Raw genomic sequence first — 17,722 nt, 5'->3', positions numbered from 1 at the left:
CACGCCACAACTCAATTTTCAAATTTCAAAGAGGAGGAGCCTGGATTAGTGAGTGACTGTTGCAACATGGCAGACAAAGTGAAAGAGTTTTTTCAGAAGAAAAAACTAGATTATAAGTTTTCTAAAGCTGGAACTGGCCATACTCTTCATGAAGAAAAGTCTAAGCCTCTTGACATGAAAGGTACTAGCTTGTTTTGACCTGTTATGAGTGCCATTTTATGTTAGTCTAATTTATGTTATGTTTAAACTACATGACTGGAATTGTACTAAACTAAACCATTCCATTAAGCTTACTTTTGTTGTTCCAACAAATGGGGTATTGGTGTTCCCATTCCCAGGCACCAAAGATAGAACTCATAAAATTACTGCCGCTCTATATTTCATAATGATCATCCCACACCCACAATGACAATAACTACTCTTAATGGTAATAAAAATGACTCTTGTAGTGATATCACATTGTTTGTCAGTTCCTCTTGGTCACATCGCATCCAGTTCTAGGTATGATAACTACTTACATGTACATGTATAGTGGATTTGCAATATTGTACATCACGTTGACAGCTTGACTCTGAAACTGAAATAGAGTTTGTTTTTCTTTAGAATAAAGCACGCATTAAATTGCCCTGTTTTTTTCTAAAAGAATTGATCAACACTGGTTAACCTTCCTTTCCAAGGACAATGTACCTTACCCAAATGCACTGTATATGTATCTACACCAATGACTGTATGTACATTAGTCTCGCCCCACCCCTTCACTACCTGCAGAGAAAGGTTCTGGAGACACTGCCATCTAAAATATGTGCCTTATGCAGAGAAATCGACGTCCCAATCAGATTGCTTGAACCACGCGTAGGACAAGTAGTCATGTGACAGAAGAGCTCTATTTAACACAAAAGAGGAAGAATAAGGACCATATAAAGGAAGAAAAGAGCCTGCAATGCTCCATGTACTTCTTTCTCAAGGTTTAAGAGCAGCATTAACAAGGCTTTGCACTTATGACGTAATAATACTGTCACGTGTTTGCAATAAAACGTCATCAATAAAAAGTAAATACTATGGCACTCTGTCAGTTAAGAGTTGCTGCTCTCAAGTCTGCAAAAGATGTCCAAGAGACTCTTTCAGCTGTTTTCATTGATCTGGTCTCCTCTGTCACATCATGTAGAGCCAACCATGTGGTCTTTTTGCACTTATTTTAAATAGCAAAGTCTCCAGACCCTTCCTCCGCAGGTAGTGAAGGGGTGGGGCAAGACTATATGTACCTGTACATGTACATGTACATACATGTAGGTATTGGGTTGAGTACTGAAACCAAAAAAATTAGCATCTAGAATTAAATTTGAAACGATCGCCATACTAGTGTTGTTTTGGTTTACTATAACTAAAACTAAAAGTACTTCTAGTAAGCCATTTTACTTTTAGTAAACTAAAACTAAAACTAAAAGTCATTGGAGGTTTAAACTAAAACTACAACTAAAACTAAAAGTTAAACAGAGTAAAAGAACTAAACTAAAACTATAACTAAAAGTCAATGATGTTTTCAAAAAAAACTAAAACTAATACAATTACATCCTATAAACCAAAATATCTTTTAGTTAGTTACAGGTCATGCATGCATATGTTATATGCACCTGGTTTAACCATGGTTACCACATTGTGCTTGTAATTTTAGAAAATGGCTAGTGCTATGGGATATATTTACTCAAATTTTTACTAAAACTAAAACTTTTCTTAAATACTAAAACTAAACTAAATTTATTTTAATAGTGAAAAACTAAAACTAAACTAAAACTAAACTAAAACTAAAAGAAAATCAAAGTCTGAAACTAAACTAAAACTAGAACTAAAACATTATTCAAGTTTCAAACTAAAACTAAAACTAAAACTAAAAAGGATTGAAGAATTAAACTAAAACTAATACTAAACTAAAAGAAAAGTGACCATTCGAACTGTAACTAAAACTATAACCAAAACAAATGTTCATACCAAAACAACACTACACCATACCATTTTTATTGTATTCTACTTTTAAATTGTTTAATTTTATGATGACATGAATTTGCTGCTTGCATTTTAGTTTTAAATTTCTCTGGAGCCTGATAACCACAGATACAGGTCATGCTAGCTGTAGTCGTTCCACAATACTTTAGTGGCAAAGGCCTATATATAAGCTTGACTATATACATATACTAAATGTTTGTATTTTGCCCATTGGGAATTTGAGATGAGCAGCAGAAGGCTTGCATCAAGAAGTCTTAATTATTAAATTGTGTGAATTTTTGATGAAGATGAAGCTAATACCAATTTTTGCATCCACTGTAGATGAGTATAATAAGCCACCACCAAAAAGGCAAGCTCAGTCTAGTGCATCAGCAACTGCTGGAGCTGCTGCTGTAAGTAGATTAGAAAAAGGAGGACCTGTTGTAAAGTCATCAAGGGAATTATACAAAGACTATGCTGCAATGTCCCAAGAATCTAAGGCTTCTGCAGTATGCTAATGAAGTAACATACCACATATTGTATATGCATGTGCAGTACTTGTATATATATACCGTAGATTGGGAAATTTTCATGTTAGAAATAATTGGCGTGAAATTTTTTCAAAGTATTTTATTTTCGCTGGTTGACCCATCCGCGAAATTTTTTCAACATGAAAATTTTTGGACACGTCATAAACCGCACAAGTGGCTACTAACTCTTGATGACGATGGACAGCTATTCAATGGAAGTTGCTCGTGACAGTACTAAAACTGACAAGGAGCCTCTTTGGTGAGAGCTTCAGGCCTTCTCTGGGCTTTTAGAAGACTTGAAGAGCCTCGTGGGTGCAGTGCACCGCTGCACGTTAAAATAATTTCGGTAATCTTATTATTCACTGTAGAAAATATTTTGTGTCAAATTTTCGCGGGTCACTTCATCCACGAAAATATTTTAACAACGAAAATTTCCCGATCTACGGTATCTCATCCATGTATATAATTACAGTTACTTTAATTAAAGTTACACACAATGTACTTGTATAGTTACAAACATTTACTTGTAAATGTTCCATTTTAAGTACTGTACTTTCGACTTTTTTAGACTTCCAGTTCACATTCTCCAATTGTAACTACAGAAATCATTATCAACTTTTGCTGTGCTATATGCAAGAAAAAAATTCCTGAAAACCAAATTCATTGTCACATTCAACTTTGCCTGCAAGAGGTAGATACATTTGTACATACATGTTGTACACATGCACCTTTGAACTATTATACTCTTGTTTCAGTTAAAAACTTGAAATTACAGAGATTTCTTAGAGAGCCTGTCTCTATGCAGAATTACCCAAGCCATTTTCTTATTAATATCAATCTTATTACATTTGTGCGCCATCTGTCCTAAATGTACATTGTGTATCTGTGTTGCTGATAGATCTAGCACCATCTAACATCCTCAATCTACATGTAGGAATACATAAAAGAGCCACTGTCTTCTTCTGTACACATGATACATACCTTGTGTAGAAATGAAGAGCAAAAGAAGCTCTGTATTGACACCATCAGTCGGTTAGTTTGATGCATTGCATAATTTTTTTATTTACACATCATTACACATATAGTTATCTTGATAACATAATAAATAATCCAACAGAAGTAAAGTTTAGAAAGATTCGGGTTCACAATAAGAATTTTCAAGAAAAGGTATTGTGTGTAATAGGAAGTGACCTATTCTTAAAAGCTATTGGATTTCAACTAAAAGTATTACCTTTTGAAGGTTATGAATAATAATAATTATCCATTACTGCTGCTATTTATTCCTTTTACATGTAGATGGCGAAACTAGCTTTTTTGTTCTTTCAGAGGATGTAGCTACCAAGACGGAAGAATTGACAGCTTTCAAGCAGCTACTTGTGTCAGCATCTCCACTTAAATCCGAGTTAGACAGAAATTCACAGGTTTGGTTTATTCATAACTCTTCATCAATATAAAATTTGATAGCTCTTTATAGCAACAAGTAAACTAAATCAGTTTGATTTACCAGACTCATTTTACAACATGTCCATTGAAGAAATAAAGAAAGAGCAAAAACTTAAGTTAGCAGTGGATACATGCACATGCATGCAACCTTTTATAAATTAAGTTACTAATGATTGTACAATAGATCAGCAGCTTTGGAAAAGGAATCCATGTTACGAACAAAAGCAATGAGAGAAAGAGATGAAATTAAAAGTGCCATGCGATATTACAAATTTGTAGTGATAAGAATCCGATTCCCAGAAGGAGTGATATTACAAGGTATAGACAGAACACGTTTTTGACATCGTCATTAATTTTTATTGTAAAACTCCATGTACATGTAGGTATTTTTTGGCCATTTGATAAGTTCTCAGAAGTCAGGCAATTTGTGCTTCACCATCTTATTGATCCAACAAGATTATATAGTTTGACATTTTTGCAAAAAATTGTTTCAGATGATGCTGCAAGCCTCGCTCAACTGGGAATGGTAAGTTCTAAAATTAATGACAATTACATGTAGTAAGGCTATTTTATTTATAGGCACCAGCTGCTGTTCTTAACTTATCATGGACTGATAAAATTTCATGTGGTGATAAATATGATCTCATTTTAAAGCCAGATATTGTACAAACAATCAAAGAATTATGACAATAATGTGACATGTTGGGTGTGTTGCAAATTATTGTTATTATTGTAGAGTATATGTCTTTTGCCACTGTTGAATAGATTGCTTACATTTCAATTCATCTTTATCAGGATGCCAGAGTCTTGATATTATTCTTTCTAGCAAGCAGTGGCGTACAAAATGATTAGGAATGCACACACTACCACTCGCAAGTAATGTGTCTCTCAAATGAAACAGTGTTATTGATGATGAAAATTTTCCTTGGTGTGTCTTGGAAAAGTGTTGAGCTTGTAAAGCTTCAGATTGTAACGATTTACTATAAATGAATAACAATGGCAAAGTATGAGTATTAGAATATGTAAATGTACATGTAGGACTACACAATACTTGTTATTTACATAGAGTACCTCAGGGCTATTTGAACCCATTCTGTACTATGATCTAATTAAATATTCACAAAGTCATAACTCGCTTCTTGTTGCTTTTATCCACTCATTTTAACCATCACTGTGTTTTACTAAGTCTATTTTACCTACCATCTACCTGGAAATTCTTACTGTGATTTTAATTTTACTGGATTAGAATTTTGCAAAAATTAGATTACCCATATAATTACATGTACATGTCACAATCAATAATACATGACACAGTCATATTTAGTAAAAATTAAATCAGCACAATTTTAGAACACAACAATTTTCTACCACACAAATTTCCTGATCTACGGTATTTTTCATTAATACAGGCAAAGTTCAGTTTTAAGTTTTCATTCAAATTTTAGGTAAATGGACAGTATTTCGGGACGATTCTGACAGTCCGAAGAAAGACTAGTAATTTGCCAGCTTTTTCACTTTTGCTATGTAGGGATCAAGCTGTTGCTAGGTAGAAAATTTGGTCTTAGTTCTGTACCTACTCCAATTAAAAATTTATTACAATAGGAAAGTAGGACTACCTAGAAGGGGCTATTCTGATCCAAGCACACTAATTTCTCACTCCTTTATACCAGGCCTGGGGTAATAGTAATATGTAATAGTAATTGTAATAGTAACGATTACAGGGCACCAAGTAATAGTAATAGTAATAGTAATAGAATCTTTGGCAACAGGAAGTAATAGTAATAGTAATAGTAATAATGGTCAAAGTAATATGTAATCTCAATATTACATAGCTATTACTTGCAGTGTTACACTAATAAGTAACAATAGGAAAATAGCACGTTAGCCAGGAACTATTGCTCAGTACTGAGACTTTTTATCATAAATATAACAAAGCATTCTTAATTAGAAACTATAAAATGGCTTAGATTAACTTCAAAATTAGATTATTTTTATCAGTAACCTATAAAAATCTATGGCGTATTGTAATAGTAATTGTAATAGTAATATACTTTGTTGTAATAGTAATAGTAATAGATTACTTTGAAAAAAGGCTGTAATAGTAATAGTAATAGATTACATTTAATTGTAATTGACCCCAGGCCTGCTTTATACAAAAGGACAGAATAGCCCCAGATATGGAATAGCCCTAACTGACTACTAATGATTATTTATTGTGGACAATATGGACAAAATTCAGTTTTCTTTTTTATACACATGAAATGGCTATACCTGTGGCCAGACATGAAATCTATTACTTCATCGTCCTTCTGGAAAACAGTGTCTTTCTGGAAATTCCTTTCAGTTAAAGTAGTATTTGCAATGCATGCTGCAATAATATTCTTTAGAAAATACTATGAAATAATACAATTAGGATTATACACAGCACAATGTAGGTTATTGCATGTTACCTTAGTAGCTATCATCATATACTGCACAGAGACTTCAGATACACCTTCCAAACCACATTCCCATGCTTCTAATAGCATCCTCACCTGAAGTGTAGCTGGGTCAGGCAATAAGAGTTCATGACAACACAATAAAAGCCTGTCTAGATCTTTGCCACATATCAATGTACTTGATGGAACTTGAAGTGTCAATCTGTCAAACGCACCATAGGGTGTTGTGTCTGTAGGATGTGACGAATCAAGTTTTAAACGTTTGGAATCTTCTTGTGCTGTTCCACCAACAGAAACAACTATTGACTCTTGCATGACATTTGGTCCCAATTCGTTAGGAACACCAACATGACATTTCACCAGTATTGCAAACAAGAACTCGTTATGTAGTTGTATTCCTTCATCTCCCAATAAAGACTTGGCTTTCGCGTCAAAATCCTCTTTAGATATCCTTCTTTTGTACCAACTTTTCATGAGCTCCCAATATCTGGAACTTTTGTCCTTCAAAGTGCTAAACAACTCCTTCCTTGTTCTATCAACCGCCTCCATTTTGTTTCACAAACTCAAACTGACAAACTCAAATTAATATTAATTCGTGTTATTATAGTTAATACATAGTAGATCTAGTTTATTAAAAAATTCCAGTTCAGTCACTGTTTTCTTTTAGTATTTAAACATTGATGCACAACATTAAGTAAATGACTATTTTCAATTGCTGCTGCTATCCTCTCTTTATCAGCTAGCTGCTTGTTAACTAAAAATGCTATTGTTAAAAATTGGAAATGAAAATTATGACTAACTAGCTTGTTCTGACATATGAGAACCAGGAGTAATAATGACATCAATCTTCAATACATAAGGATGATATTATAACTATAACCAAATTTTTTAAACTAACTTTAAACCGATTAGGTAATGACCTAAGAAGACATACTCTGATAGACAAGCCAATGAGTGTAGCCATGCTACAATGTGGTATAGTTGGTGTAAAGTGTACGGATACAAAATTTTCCTTATTGTTGATGCATATTAAATCTTCTTGAACAACATTTAATTCTTCCAATGTCAGTGGATGTTCTGGATCATTAATATGTCTTATCAAATCTATAAAAAATTAAAAGAATTTATCAATTGAAAATTTGAATTGTTAACATAATTGTAACTACAATTTAAAATGTACATGTATTTAAAATAATTGTGAACTTTGTTGATAAAACTAGTATAGTAATGAAATTTCCACAATGCTACCAAATGACTATAACAAAGTGCATTAAGCCTTGACCATTACAGAGCCAAGCAGATTGTATGTAGGTTAGCAAATAGCAACATCAAGTTTATACTTATTCAATTACATGTCATGGGCCTTTCACTTAGTTGTACAGTTCCCATGTTGTCACAATAAACATGTAAAGATAGATAAAAACAGTTGAAGCTTCAATTAATATTGACAGACAGTAACACAATTACACATTTACATGTACATACAAATGTACAAAAGATGGGAAGTATTATAATAGTAGGAGGGGTATTGTCAAATAATGACAACCAAATGGGTTGAGAATTCAATATTCTTGCTTTTTAAATACTATACTGCATCATTCCCAATAAACCACACTTTATATGAGTATATATAATTACAATCAAGATTGCACACTTAATTTAATAAAAATTTCAAGCACCAAAAGATCAAATGATACCACGCATGAAATAAAAACAGGCCCTTAAAATTGGTTAATAGTATGACTTTAGACTTTAGGTAGGTTTTGTTGTCAAATCACTACTTAAACCCAGGATGGGGTGGGTCACTAAACTGGTATAATTAGTGAATGCTTGTACAATGTTCATGTACATGTACATGACTATCTTTGTCCCTTTATAGGATTCAGTGACATGTATATATGTACATGTTATACATAACAGCCATCGTATAGACCACCTTAGGTGAGAATTGATTGGGTAGGAATTACTAGGAGTAATGTAGAACATTAAAGGGGCGAGCCTAAGCAAGCCATAGGTTAATTGTATATGCTGTCTGATCAACATGTATGAGCAAGTAAAGCAATGTACATGTGTACATGAGTAGTCCATATCTTGTAGTTAAAAAATGTAAATTTTCTTTATCAATTCATCGCTAAAGAGTCTTTAGAAGACAGTACATCTGCTTTGTTAACTGTCTTTGCTGCTAGAAACAATCACAATCACTGCATGCACAAGCAGCAGAAATTAGCAAGGCATGCAGCTTTCTCTCAGCATTCATTGTCATTCAACTCATCAGAGACAGAATCACTTAACAACTCATACTTGAAGAAGATTGTATATCTGCTTTGTTAACTTAGGCTTGCTGTTAGAGAAGAAACATATCACCTAGAATAGATCTCATAACGCATGCAGTTAGCTACAGTACATGCAGCTTTCTCACTTACATTCAACTTATCAGAGTCCTTTATATGAAGAAAAAAGATTCTATGCCTGCTTTTGTAACTTTCTTCTTGCCAGAGAAGTCTTTGAACAGCAGACTAGTCTTATCTTGCTGACCGCTTCCTGCAAATAAGCTCAGACTTGCTGATAGCCGCCATTTTATTCATTGTGACCACACCCACTTTCAATGAAGATTAGGCTATATATTTAACTTCAGTAATAGTTAGACAACCCAATGCCCGTACATACATACAGATGCTCTCTCGTCTTAGCAGGGCTCGCTCAGGCTCGCCCCAATTAAAAATTTTTATGGTAGTAAGGCAAGGTTTAGGATGAACTAAATTCTGGCCGTCATTTTGGTAGGTAACTTTCAATGGAGAACCAACGGGCCAACATAAAAACAAACCAGTATTAACTTCAAGTAAATTCGACCAATCTTTCATAAGAGAAGCTCACAGGCATTCTTTCTTGTTACAAGTGATTTTTAACTTTTTTGCGCCTCCCTTGACTTTCATAACCAAGTTGCCACACAAAATGGTGCCCAATCTTGACACATGGGTATGATGGGTATATACCACATACAATATTGATAAAGTTCATAACTTTTTCTAATTGATGCCTAAGGTGGTCAGCATGGTCTATACTTCTAAATGGCAACTTCACCGTTCACTTATACATGTACAGTGCTACATGCATGAGCTTCTCTGTGAAGCTTCCCTCCTTATAATCATAGCAAATTCATGAGACAGCCAGCCTATCATTTGCCCAGAGATTCAAAGGGAAACAATAAGGACCAGGATTTGGGGGGAGGGGGTTCACATAGCCAGACCAATCCCCCTTTTTGACATTTGGACGGCGAGGGAAGGGTTTGGTGTATGTACCTGAATCAAGTTGTTCCAGGAAGTAAAGTGAGAATTGGGAAGCTCTGTTGGATACTTGAAAGTTGTTGAATAATTGAAAGTCATTTTCTTGGATGGGTCTGTTGCAATATGGCTGATAAACTGTGTATTCTAACTTTTCTTTGCTTTAAACTATCAGTAGCAATATTTGGAAGGATAAAAGGAGGAGAAACATTGCTATGTTGGATCTGCTGAGAAAGACCTACATGTACATGCTTGCAAGTGTAGAAAGAATTGTTCCATCCTTTAGTACTGACATGCAAAACACTAAATATACACATGCAATCACAAAATATCAGTTTAAATGCACAAGTGTTACAACAAGTACTAAAATAGTCTCCCTGACTCAGTGCAGTATGCAAATCCCTACAATGACATTTTGTAGAATACCCTGACAACATTACTTCCATTCCAAAGGCTCTTGTGGCTGGTAAAATCCTTAAGAGTCCCTTTGGATCAGACACTACAATGCTACCTTCTTACCAGTACAGTAAGCATAAAGTATTGACAACAATTCATATGATGTATGATAAAAATCGTTTGCAAACTTAAAAGCATGTATTAGGGTTGCCATAATCTAGCTAGTCTGGTAGAGAGATGGTTGAGATGCAAATAAACAGTAGCTTCTGATAGCTTTTTTCCTTCAGAATAATGCCAAAATGCGTAGAAACTAGAAAGTTGTTCACTGCTGAAGGAAGATTGTCTGCCATCTTGTATAGCCACACCTGACTTTTCTAATTATACCTCTAATTAGTCTTTAATGCCTGACATGAGTAACAATGACCAAGCCGACGGTCGCCCTTTGAACAACTTGATTCAGGTACGTACACCAGACCCTTCCCCACCATCCAAAAATGTCAAATAGGAAATGGGTTTGGCTACGCAAGACTAGGAATAGGATTTGTTTGCAACCCCTCCCCCATTATGTACTACAGGTAAAATTAATAATCCACCAAAACTCACCAAACACTTCTCTCGCATCTATTTCATCATACACGTCATCTTTCTCTTCTTCTACTGTAACAGGTCTTTGTTTAGCGACCTCAAACACAACTGGATTGGCATTATCAGCTGCCATCATGCTGCCATGCGTCTAGTTGTCGTCAGAAAAATTATTGACAGTTGTGAGCTCGAGCTAGCTGGACGTCCCACTACCACGCCCAAATTATTATTATCATTATTAATGATGGCAAGTGTCGAAGTTTCTGAATCAAGAAAAAGGAAGAAGCACATACAAAGATGGAAAAAGTCGAAAAAAGTATTGCATCAATGTGAATAGATCTTTTTTCTTGTAATTAGTTCAAAACTAGTAAAATCCCAGAGTTAGCTGTTGGAATGCAAGGAATATTAATTACTACAAATGATAAGGAGAAACTGTGTGTCAGTGAAGCCTATGATTTATTAAACGAAGTGAGATTAAATTATCATTCATATTGATGACACCCTTCTAATCAATGACGTTTTAATGCACTTGTGGTGTTATTTAATAATTATGCTTGAAAGTTATAGGTTTTTCAATAGCAATAGAGGATATGCGTGCTAAGTACATTCATTGCAAAATAAATGTATTCATTGCATACCGTCATAACTTTCAAGAAAAAAATTAGTTCGTTGGACGTCAACTTTCCATTGGTAGCAATGGAGAAATGATAGAAAAAGGCTTGGTACCAGGAAACCGCTCTGTATTTCTTGATAGCAATTTTTCAGGTGACTACTATGCCCCATTAGATCCTCAGGATGATTTCTAAGCTTCCGAAAAAGGTCTCAAGAAGGTAGCAAGGCAAGAAAATATGTTTTCCCCCATTGAACTCTTAATAAACTTGACGTCCAACATGGCAGCCAATTTACTGTGTGGGTTGGATATACAGTACTAAAAAGCTATGAATATACTTAGCACGCATATCCTCTATTGTTTTGTTATCAGGAATGTTTATCATGGGCATGTAAACTGAATTGACTTCAGAGAATATTATGTAATGTCTTTGGCCTTTGTGTAATTTTAAAATTCCATACTGAAGTTGGATGAAATTTAAATTTGAAAATTTGAACATTGAATTTGACATTTGGAAATTCCATACTGAAGCTGTATGTCATTTGAATGTACATGTACATGCAGTAGCTTCAATGCAGAGTGTTTGTGTGTTGTATGTGCACATTACCAGTATGTAAGTCTGATTGTTACTATGTCTGGATTTTTGTGAAAACTTATGTTTATTATTATAGATCACATTAGTGAATGTTATGGTGATTACTTTGTAATCTCTTCAATAGGTGACATGACTTAGTAAGCTAGTAACCATAGTTATTTTACTGAGATGACAAAAGTGTGAATTAACCTAATCCTAACTTGCATTTTATGTTAATATTTTGTGAACAGTACTACCTATAATATACCATGCCCATTATTACAAATGGAAATGTTGCACTTTGCTTGTGTGCTTCAGTGACAAGACTGATGCTAATGGCAAGGGTACATAGAGACATTTTCAGTCATGGGTTACAATTTCTTGTCATAGTGTGTATGTTATACTGTATAATGCAAACTTTTTTAGCCATGTAAATCTTATTTTACCCAAAAAATTATTCTGTGAATTTTGCTTTTCAGAAATTACTTTGTTCACATTCTAATTGTTATAAAATTGATGTTTGCAAGTCTAAATTTGGGAAATTTACTGCCCTAAAAAATTTTGGCCTTAATGTTTTCCAATTTAGGTGAAAATTACGCTAGTTTAACTATGGTTTAATAATAGGCATGCATGTTAGTTTTTTATTACCTTACTTATGGCACTACTTGATTTCAAATGGCAAGGACATTTCATTGATGTTTAAAAGTTTCATGCAAGAGTCTGAAAACAACAAATGATAATTTTCAGAACAACAAACATTTTAGACACATTAATTTTGCTGCAACAAAAAAAATTAAGTGAATAGTGACTATAATGGAGTGGTGGCTACCTCAATGAACTGAGCTAATCAAATATGTTTAATTTTTGTTTTGTAGTATGCTGATGAACTTTATGGTTTTCAATCATCTAATTCTGATGAAGGAGAACAGAGTAAGGACATTGGTGACCTTCTGCTGCAGGAAATTAGTACAATAAAAGCAAAACCTACAATGAGATTTAAAGCTATGTCAACCGGTGTTAAAAATATTGTTTTCATTCAATGTGATTCTTCAATTGATCCATGTCATTTAGTTCATCATTTATTATGTGACATTAAAGATAATGAACTTCAAAAGACAAGGTAATAATAATAGGTAGTAAAAGTTCGTAGTGTTTTTGTATTGATATACTTTTGGTACACTGTTGTATTTTAGACAGTGCTATAGTAGTGTTAAGGTTAGCCATGCAATAAAACCTCAAAACAAAACCCATATTTTCCCACCCTTACTTTTAATGGGATTCCATCAAGTGAATCTATATTTATCAATATTTCTCGATAAAATTATTGATTATAAAAATTTTTAAATGGCTATTGGAAATATTTTTTACAATTTTGTTCATTAAATTTTACACACACAATGACATTGGTCATAGATTCTGTCTAAAAATGATTCCAGTGAAAAATGTTTGTCATGCCAGTATAAATGACATTAAAAAAATGGCTCCAAGTATTATTTCTCCTCATTTTCACACTGACACATCCTCTTCAATAGAGGTAAGTTATTAATTAATTTGAACTCTTACATTTGTTTTAGTTTTCTGTTCGCTGCAAGATTAGAAACAACCAAGGTATCAAACGAGATACTTTAATTGATCTTCTGGCATCTTTTGTAACTGATAGTGGAGCATATTACCATTGTGTTAACTTAAGGCAACCAACTTTAGTTGTATGTGCTGAAGTTTTGAAGGTTTTAATTCTGTCATTCTGATTAATGGGTTATACTTTGTTTTACATTTAGAATTTATGCTGCCTTTCAGTATTGAAAGATTTTTATGAATTAAAGCAGTATAACGTGAGTTGTGTTGCTATGAAAACGATAAATCTAAAAAGTGGTGACAGTTCCATACCATCAATTGCTACCTCACAAAAAAGTTGTCCTGCCAATTTAAAGGAGGAAGTCCCAAATGATCTTGATTGCAAAGAACCACGAAGTTTGAAGGATGACAATCAAAAGGACGAACTTGACAAATTATGATTTTATCAGTTACCCATGTAATTGTTTATTAGTTCTGTTAATTTCCATGCATTACAACTAATAGTGATACTGCTGATTGAGAATAATGCATAAAATGGCTTAAAAGTCTCCATAGCCTTTTGTCGAAAAAATGCCTTCTGAGAAGTACCGACCCCGGTAGTTTAGTTTTGCACCACGTGTATGCACGCGTTACAGCTACTCCATTGAGGGCGGATTTATGAATGGTCACGTGCATGGTGAAACTCGGTCAAGTTAGTTTGTCAATGTCTCGGGGTAGACCTAAAAAGGATGGCAATCGGCCTTCAGAACCTTCGGGAAGGGTCACTTTGGCTCATCGGGAACTGAACGAAGTCCCAAGAGATGTGTTTTTAAGACCCTCAGATGTGAGAATTCTTGACATTGGTTACAACAATGTAACGTATCCTTTCAATTGTTTTATGACAACTCATTGTGCCACAGTACAATAAGCATTACATGTATTGTGCACTTAAGATTTCTTTAAAATTACACTATTCAATAGAAGTATTTTTCTTAATGTTACTTAGAGATTTTTGTTTTCTTCAAATTTTAACAAGTTTAACATCACTTGTGTTGGATAACAATAGTGTCACGTCACATACTTCATTTCCGTATCTCCCAAGTTTGGAATTGTTATGGGTTAATGGAAACAAAATAACTAATCTTGCATTATTTATAGACAAGATATCAACTCAGTTTCCGAATTTGCGGTATTTGTCAATGATGAAAAATGATGCTGCACCTAGTTATTTCAATGGGGGCACAAGGCAGCAGTATCTTGACTACAGGTATGTAGGTATCTCTTTTACTGTGTTTTTATAACACAATGTGCGATCGTTCGTACTTATAGATATGTTCGTGTATGTAAAGTACAGTACATGTACATACATTGTTGTAGATTATACATTTGCGTAATGTTCAACTGGTAGAGTACATAATATTTATGTTATTCATTCATCATAAATATCCTCTCTTTAATTTTTGTGTAGCAGTTTAATTCTTATGAAAATAGTTATAGTGAGAAAAAGATACATGTACTTTGTTATTTTCAACCCTTAATAAGTTACATTGTAATGTAGTTTGTATGAATATGAAGTAAACTGCAATGGGAAAACTTTCTATTACAAATAATTATTGACATTCAGTGTTTCTGCAATACCATATAGCAAGTATGTTTTGTCAGAGTTTAATTTTGTTCTCATTCCTGGTGGAAGAATAATCTTTAAAATGAAAAAAGAAATTTCTAAATGCCATGTGTATACATGTACATGTACATTGTGGCAATCTTTAATTTTGAAAGTGAAATTTGTTTAACATTGAGCAGTCCTAAATCTACATTAACAGAAGGTACATATGTAACTGTGGGATGTATTTTTAAACATTAATTGACAAGTGTACTTTTAAACCTTGGGGATGTTGTAATTTTCATTTTTCAATTTCAGATTCTAAAACAAGTACTCATATGTTTGTTTGTATAGTCTTACTACTCAATCAGATTAGTATGCTATTTCTGCTACCCTTCGCAATTCGTAGTAAAATCTAAATAACAGTGATAATTATGATTATCATTAGATTATTCATCAGTTAGTGTGATAAATGTAGTAGTCAGAATACTGAAAGATAAAAAAATTATTAACAGAATAATGTACCTTAAGGAGACAATTGTTAGTGGGTATTAATTTAGCAAATTTTAGCAATTTTAAAAAAATTGCTAAGTAATTTTAAGTCTATGCTTCTTATAGTTGTTAATATTAAATAACTAAATTAAATACTAGCCAAATGTCAGTATCATGAAAGTCATGTACATGTACGTATAAGTACAATTGCATCCTTAAGGTATTTTACATAATGTATTGCAGACGCTAATAGCCCAGCCACTATAGTATACACAACATGTCAGTTTTCTAAGTCTGTACTTAAAAATGAATTATAGTAACTGCTTGTTTTAATTATTTCTGCTGCCTGTCATAAATGAGATCTTTCTATTATTATTCTACTTATGTGATAGTGATACATTGTACCTCAGCATTAACAGAAGTAGCTCATAAGATACAATGTAGATGACTTGTTGGTTATGTAACATACATGTATTGATAGGTGTAACATAACAGTTGTACATGTACATTGTATGTATGCATTTTGTATTTATGCTGAAGTCGCTCATACACATACATTTGTTTATAAAGCAGATTCATACATGCTTCACGTAAAGTAGATGACGACCATGCATGTTTATGTCGAATTCCTGATGCAAATTTGTCAAAAAAACGTTGATGCATTTGGAACAAAGAGAAGTGTACTTATACATGTATGTCACAATGCAGGCACTAATACTGATTATTATTTACACATTTATATGAGTCTCTATAAGATGCAAAAGTATTCTGTTTTTAGAAAAAACCACTCCAAATGATTTTTAGGTAAAATTACCGTATGGGTATACCGTATATCCTTATATAAAAGCCAGACCTATAAACACCGGGGTAGCTGTAAAATTGGAAGTAAAAGTACAAAAATCTAGCCCTAGAATAACATGCATGTAGTTGCCTTGTAGATACTTCTTAAAGGCTTTTATTTACGAAAGTACAGTATGTACATGTAGTTTCATGTAATATTTAATTTTGCAGATTTTGTTTGTGATTTCTTAATCACAAAAATTCATATCTGATATAATCATCGGTGACATCTGCTTCCAAGCCCAGGGGAACATTGTCATTCTTTTGTTAAGTGTCAGCCTAACTGCACATGCGCAGCATGTGCTCTTAATGCAAATGCAAAAAATGTGAAATTGAATTCCCTCAAAATGGAAAAACTCAGACCTTCAACAAAATCCCAAAATTATATGCCCTCAAAATTTACTATGTGTACCTGTATGGTAATCTCATATCCCACACTGGCTTGGCATTGTCCCTTTTTGATATTGGTTCTTGAGGAAAAATTGATGAAGAACCAAACCTTACTCTTGCCTTTTGGCCCAATTAGTAGTAGCTACATGTACAAGTTGAAGGTCCACTACCTCCACAGCAGCCATTTTGTTGTATGAAAGAAAATGACACATGGTGCTAAAACTTTTAAACTACATGTATACATGTATATGTTTACAATATACATTCATGTAACTTTATCACTGCATCAGTTTTGGAGAATACATGCAAGACTAGTTTGAGTTTGGTCCTACATGTATGTGTACATATATCTTTTGTAATGTGCAATTGGCACAATGGGTAGAGCTAGATTGTATTTACATTAGGGCTGAAACGAATAGTATTTTTCACTATTCGAATAATTGGCATGCTAAACGAACGAATATTCGATTAATTGAACTGCTTTTACTGAATGATTATAAACTACCTTTTTGGTGTTAAACTTTTCAAAATGATGCCAAACAGGGCTTTTTAGAGATTGATAACCACTTTCCCTGCCCACAGCATCAGTATTTAGTGAGTTGGTAAGTAAACAGTCCAAGAAACAGACTAAGAAAGCAGCCTGTGCAGGTGACAAGCAGTGGGCGTGGTTGTTAAGTTTTGCAATAACCATAGATAATAGAGTAAATCAAAGGGATTGGAAACTTCCGTGTTGCTACATTGACTTTGTACATTGCTAGGCAACGGATGCAGGCTACCCCTTTTCTTAGCAACGGCTGCCGACTTTTAGCAAGAAAGCGTCTTGTTTGTGACCTGTAAAAGGCTGTCATTAATCAGTAGTGTCATTTTTTGTCATGATTTATATGAAATAAAGTAGAGGAAACATGTCTCTATCCCCCAAACAACTTCTGTAGTGCATTCATCATTATTTACAATGATTTTTTGCTCTTAATTGACAGTGATTGCAACTACATTTTGTTTTGTACCTTTT

General features: G+C 33.6%; 5 protein-coding genes across 6 annotated transcripts in view; 3 read left to right on the top strand and 2 right to left on the bottom strand.

Annotated features, from left to right (window-relative positions):
- LOC100641666 (UBX domain-containing protein 6-like) lies at positions 1 to 4,734 on the top strand. Of its 2 annotated transcripts, none has more exons than XM_020008959.1 (10): positions 1 to 181; positions 2,323 to 2,489; positions 3,079 to 3,201; positions 3,445 to 3,542; positions 3,596 to 3,750; positions 3,807 to 3,931; positions 3,975 to 4,069; positions 4,138 to 4,271; positions 4,337 to 4,479; positions 4,533 to 4,734. In XM_020008959.1, exons 1-10 carry the CDS (start codon positions 67 to 69, stop codon positions 4,638 to 4,640), a joined length of 1,263 nt encoding a protein of 420 aa, XP_019864518.1. In that variant the 5' UTR covers positions 1 to 66; the 3' UTR covers positions 4,641 to 4,734. The 2 variants fall into 2 exon arrangements, with proteins under 2 accessions (XP_019864518.1, XP_019864519.1); XM_020008960.1 differs by having other exon boundaries at positions 42 to 181; positions 2,323 to 2,502.
- On the bottom strand, positions 4,573 to 6,983 carry LOC105316678 (transcriptional adapter 1-like). The gene is made up of 3 exons (XM_020008961.1): positions 6,404 to 6,983; positions 6,225 to 6,346; positions 4,573 to 4,933 (listed from the first exon to the last, which is right to left on the bottom strand). The coding sequence occupies exons 1-3, from the start codon at positions 6,938 to 6,940 to the stop codon at positions 4,681 to 4,683; spliced, it is 912 nt and encodes a 303-aa protein (XP_019864520.1). The 5' UTR covers positions 6,941 to 6,983; the 3' UTR covers positions 4,573 to 4,680.
- On the bottom strand, positions 6,940 to 10,834 carry LOC100640401 (mitotic spindle-associated MMXD complex subunit MIP18-like). The gene is made up of 4 exons (XM_003383975.3): positions 10,672 to 10,834; positions 7,290 to 7,495; positions 7,192 to 7,237; positions 6,940 to 7,145 (listed from the first exon to the last, which is right to left on the bottom strand). Exons 1-4 carry the CDS (start codon positions 10,787 to 10,789, stop codon positions 7,042 to 7,044), a joined length of 474 nt encoding a protein of 157 aa, XP_003384023.1. The 5' UTR covers positions 10,790 to 10,834; the 3' UTR covers positions 6,940 to 7,041.
- Positions 10,835 to 10,867: 33 nt separating this feature from the next.
- LOC105316677 (THUMP domain-containing protein 1-like) lies at positions 10,868 to 13,929 on the top strand. Its single transcript, XM_020008962.1, has 6 exons — positions 10,868 to 10,966; positions 11,008 to 11,118; positions 12,710 to 12,954; positions 13,248 to 13,368; positions 13,409 to 13,561; positions 13,613 to 13,929. The coding sequence occupies exons 1-6, from the start codon at positions 10,892 to 10,894 to the stop codon at positions 13,847 to 13,849; spliced, it is 942 nt and encodes a 313-aa protein (XP_019864521.1). The 5' UTR covers positions 10,868 to 10,891; the 3' UTR covers positions 13,850 to 13,929.
- Positions 13,930 to 14,064: 135 nt separating this feature from the next.
- The window catches only part of LOC100640275 (leucine-rich repeat-containing protein C10orf11-like), an 8,669-nt gene continuing 5,011 nt past the window's right edge, over positions 14,065 to 17,722 (top strand). Inside the window, exons 1-2 of the mRNA XM_011411745.2 lie at positions 14,065 to 14,267; positions 14,395 to 14,655. Coding sequence (XP_011410047.2) covers positions 14,071 to 14,267; positions 14,395 to 14,655 — 458 coding nt within the window. The 5' untranslated portion in view covers positions 14,065 to 14,070. The remainder of the gene's footprint in view (positions 14,268 to 14,394; positions 14,656 to 17,722) is intronic.

Source organism: Amphimedon queenslandica, unplaced genomic scaffold (assembly GCF_000090795.2).
Source record: "Amphimedon queenslandica unplaced genomic scaffold, v1.1 AMPQUscaffold_13503, whole genome shotgun sequence".
Taxonomy (NCBI): domain Eukaryota; kingdom Metazoa; phylum Porifera; class Demospongiae; order Haplosclerida; family Niphatidae; genus Amphimedon; species Amphimedon queenslandica.
Note: the sequence above shows the minus strand (reverse complement) of the source record. Positions and strands in the feature narration are given on the sequence as shown.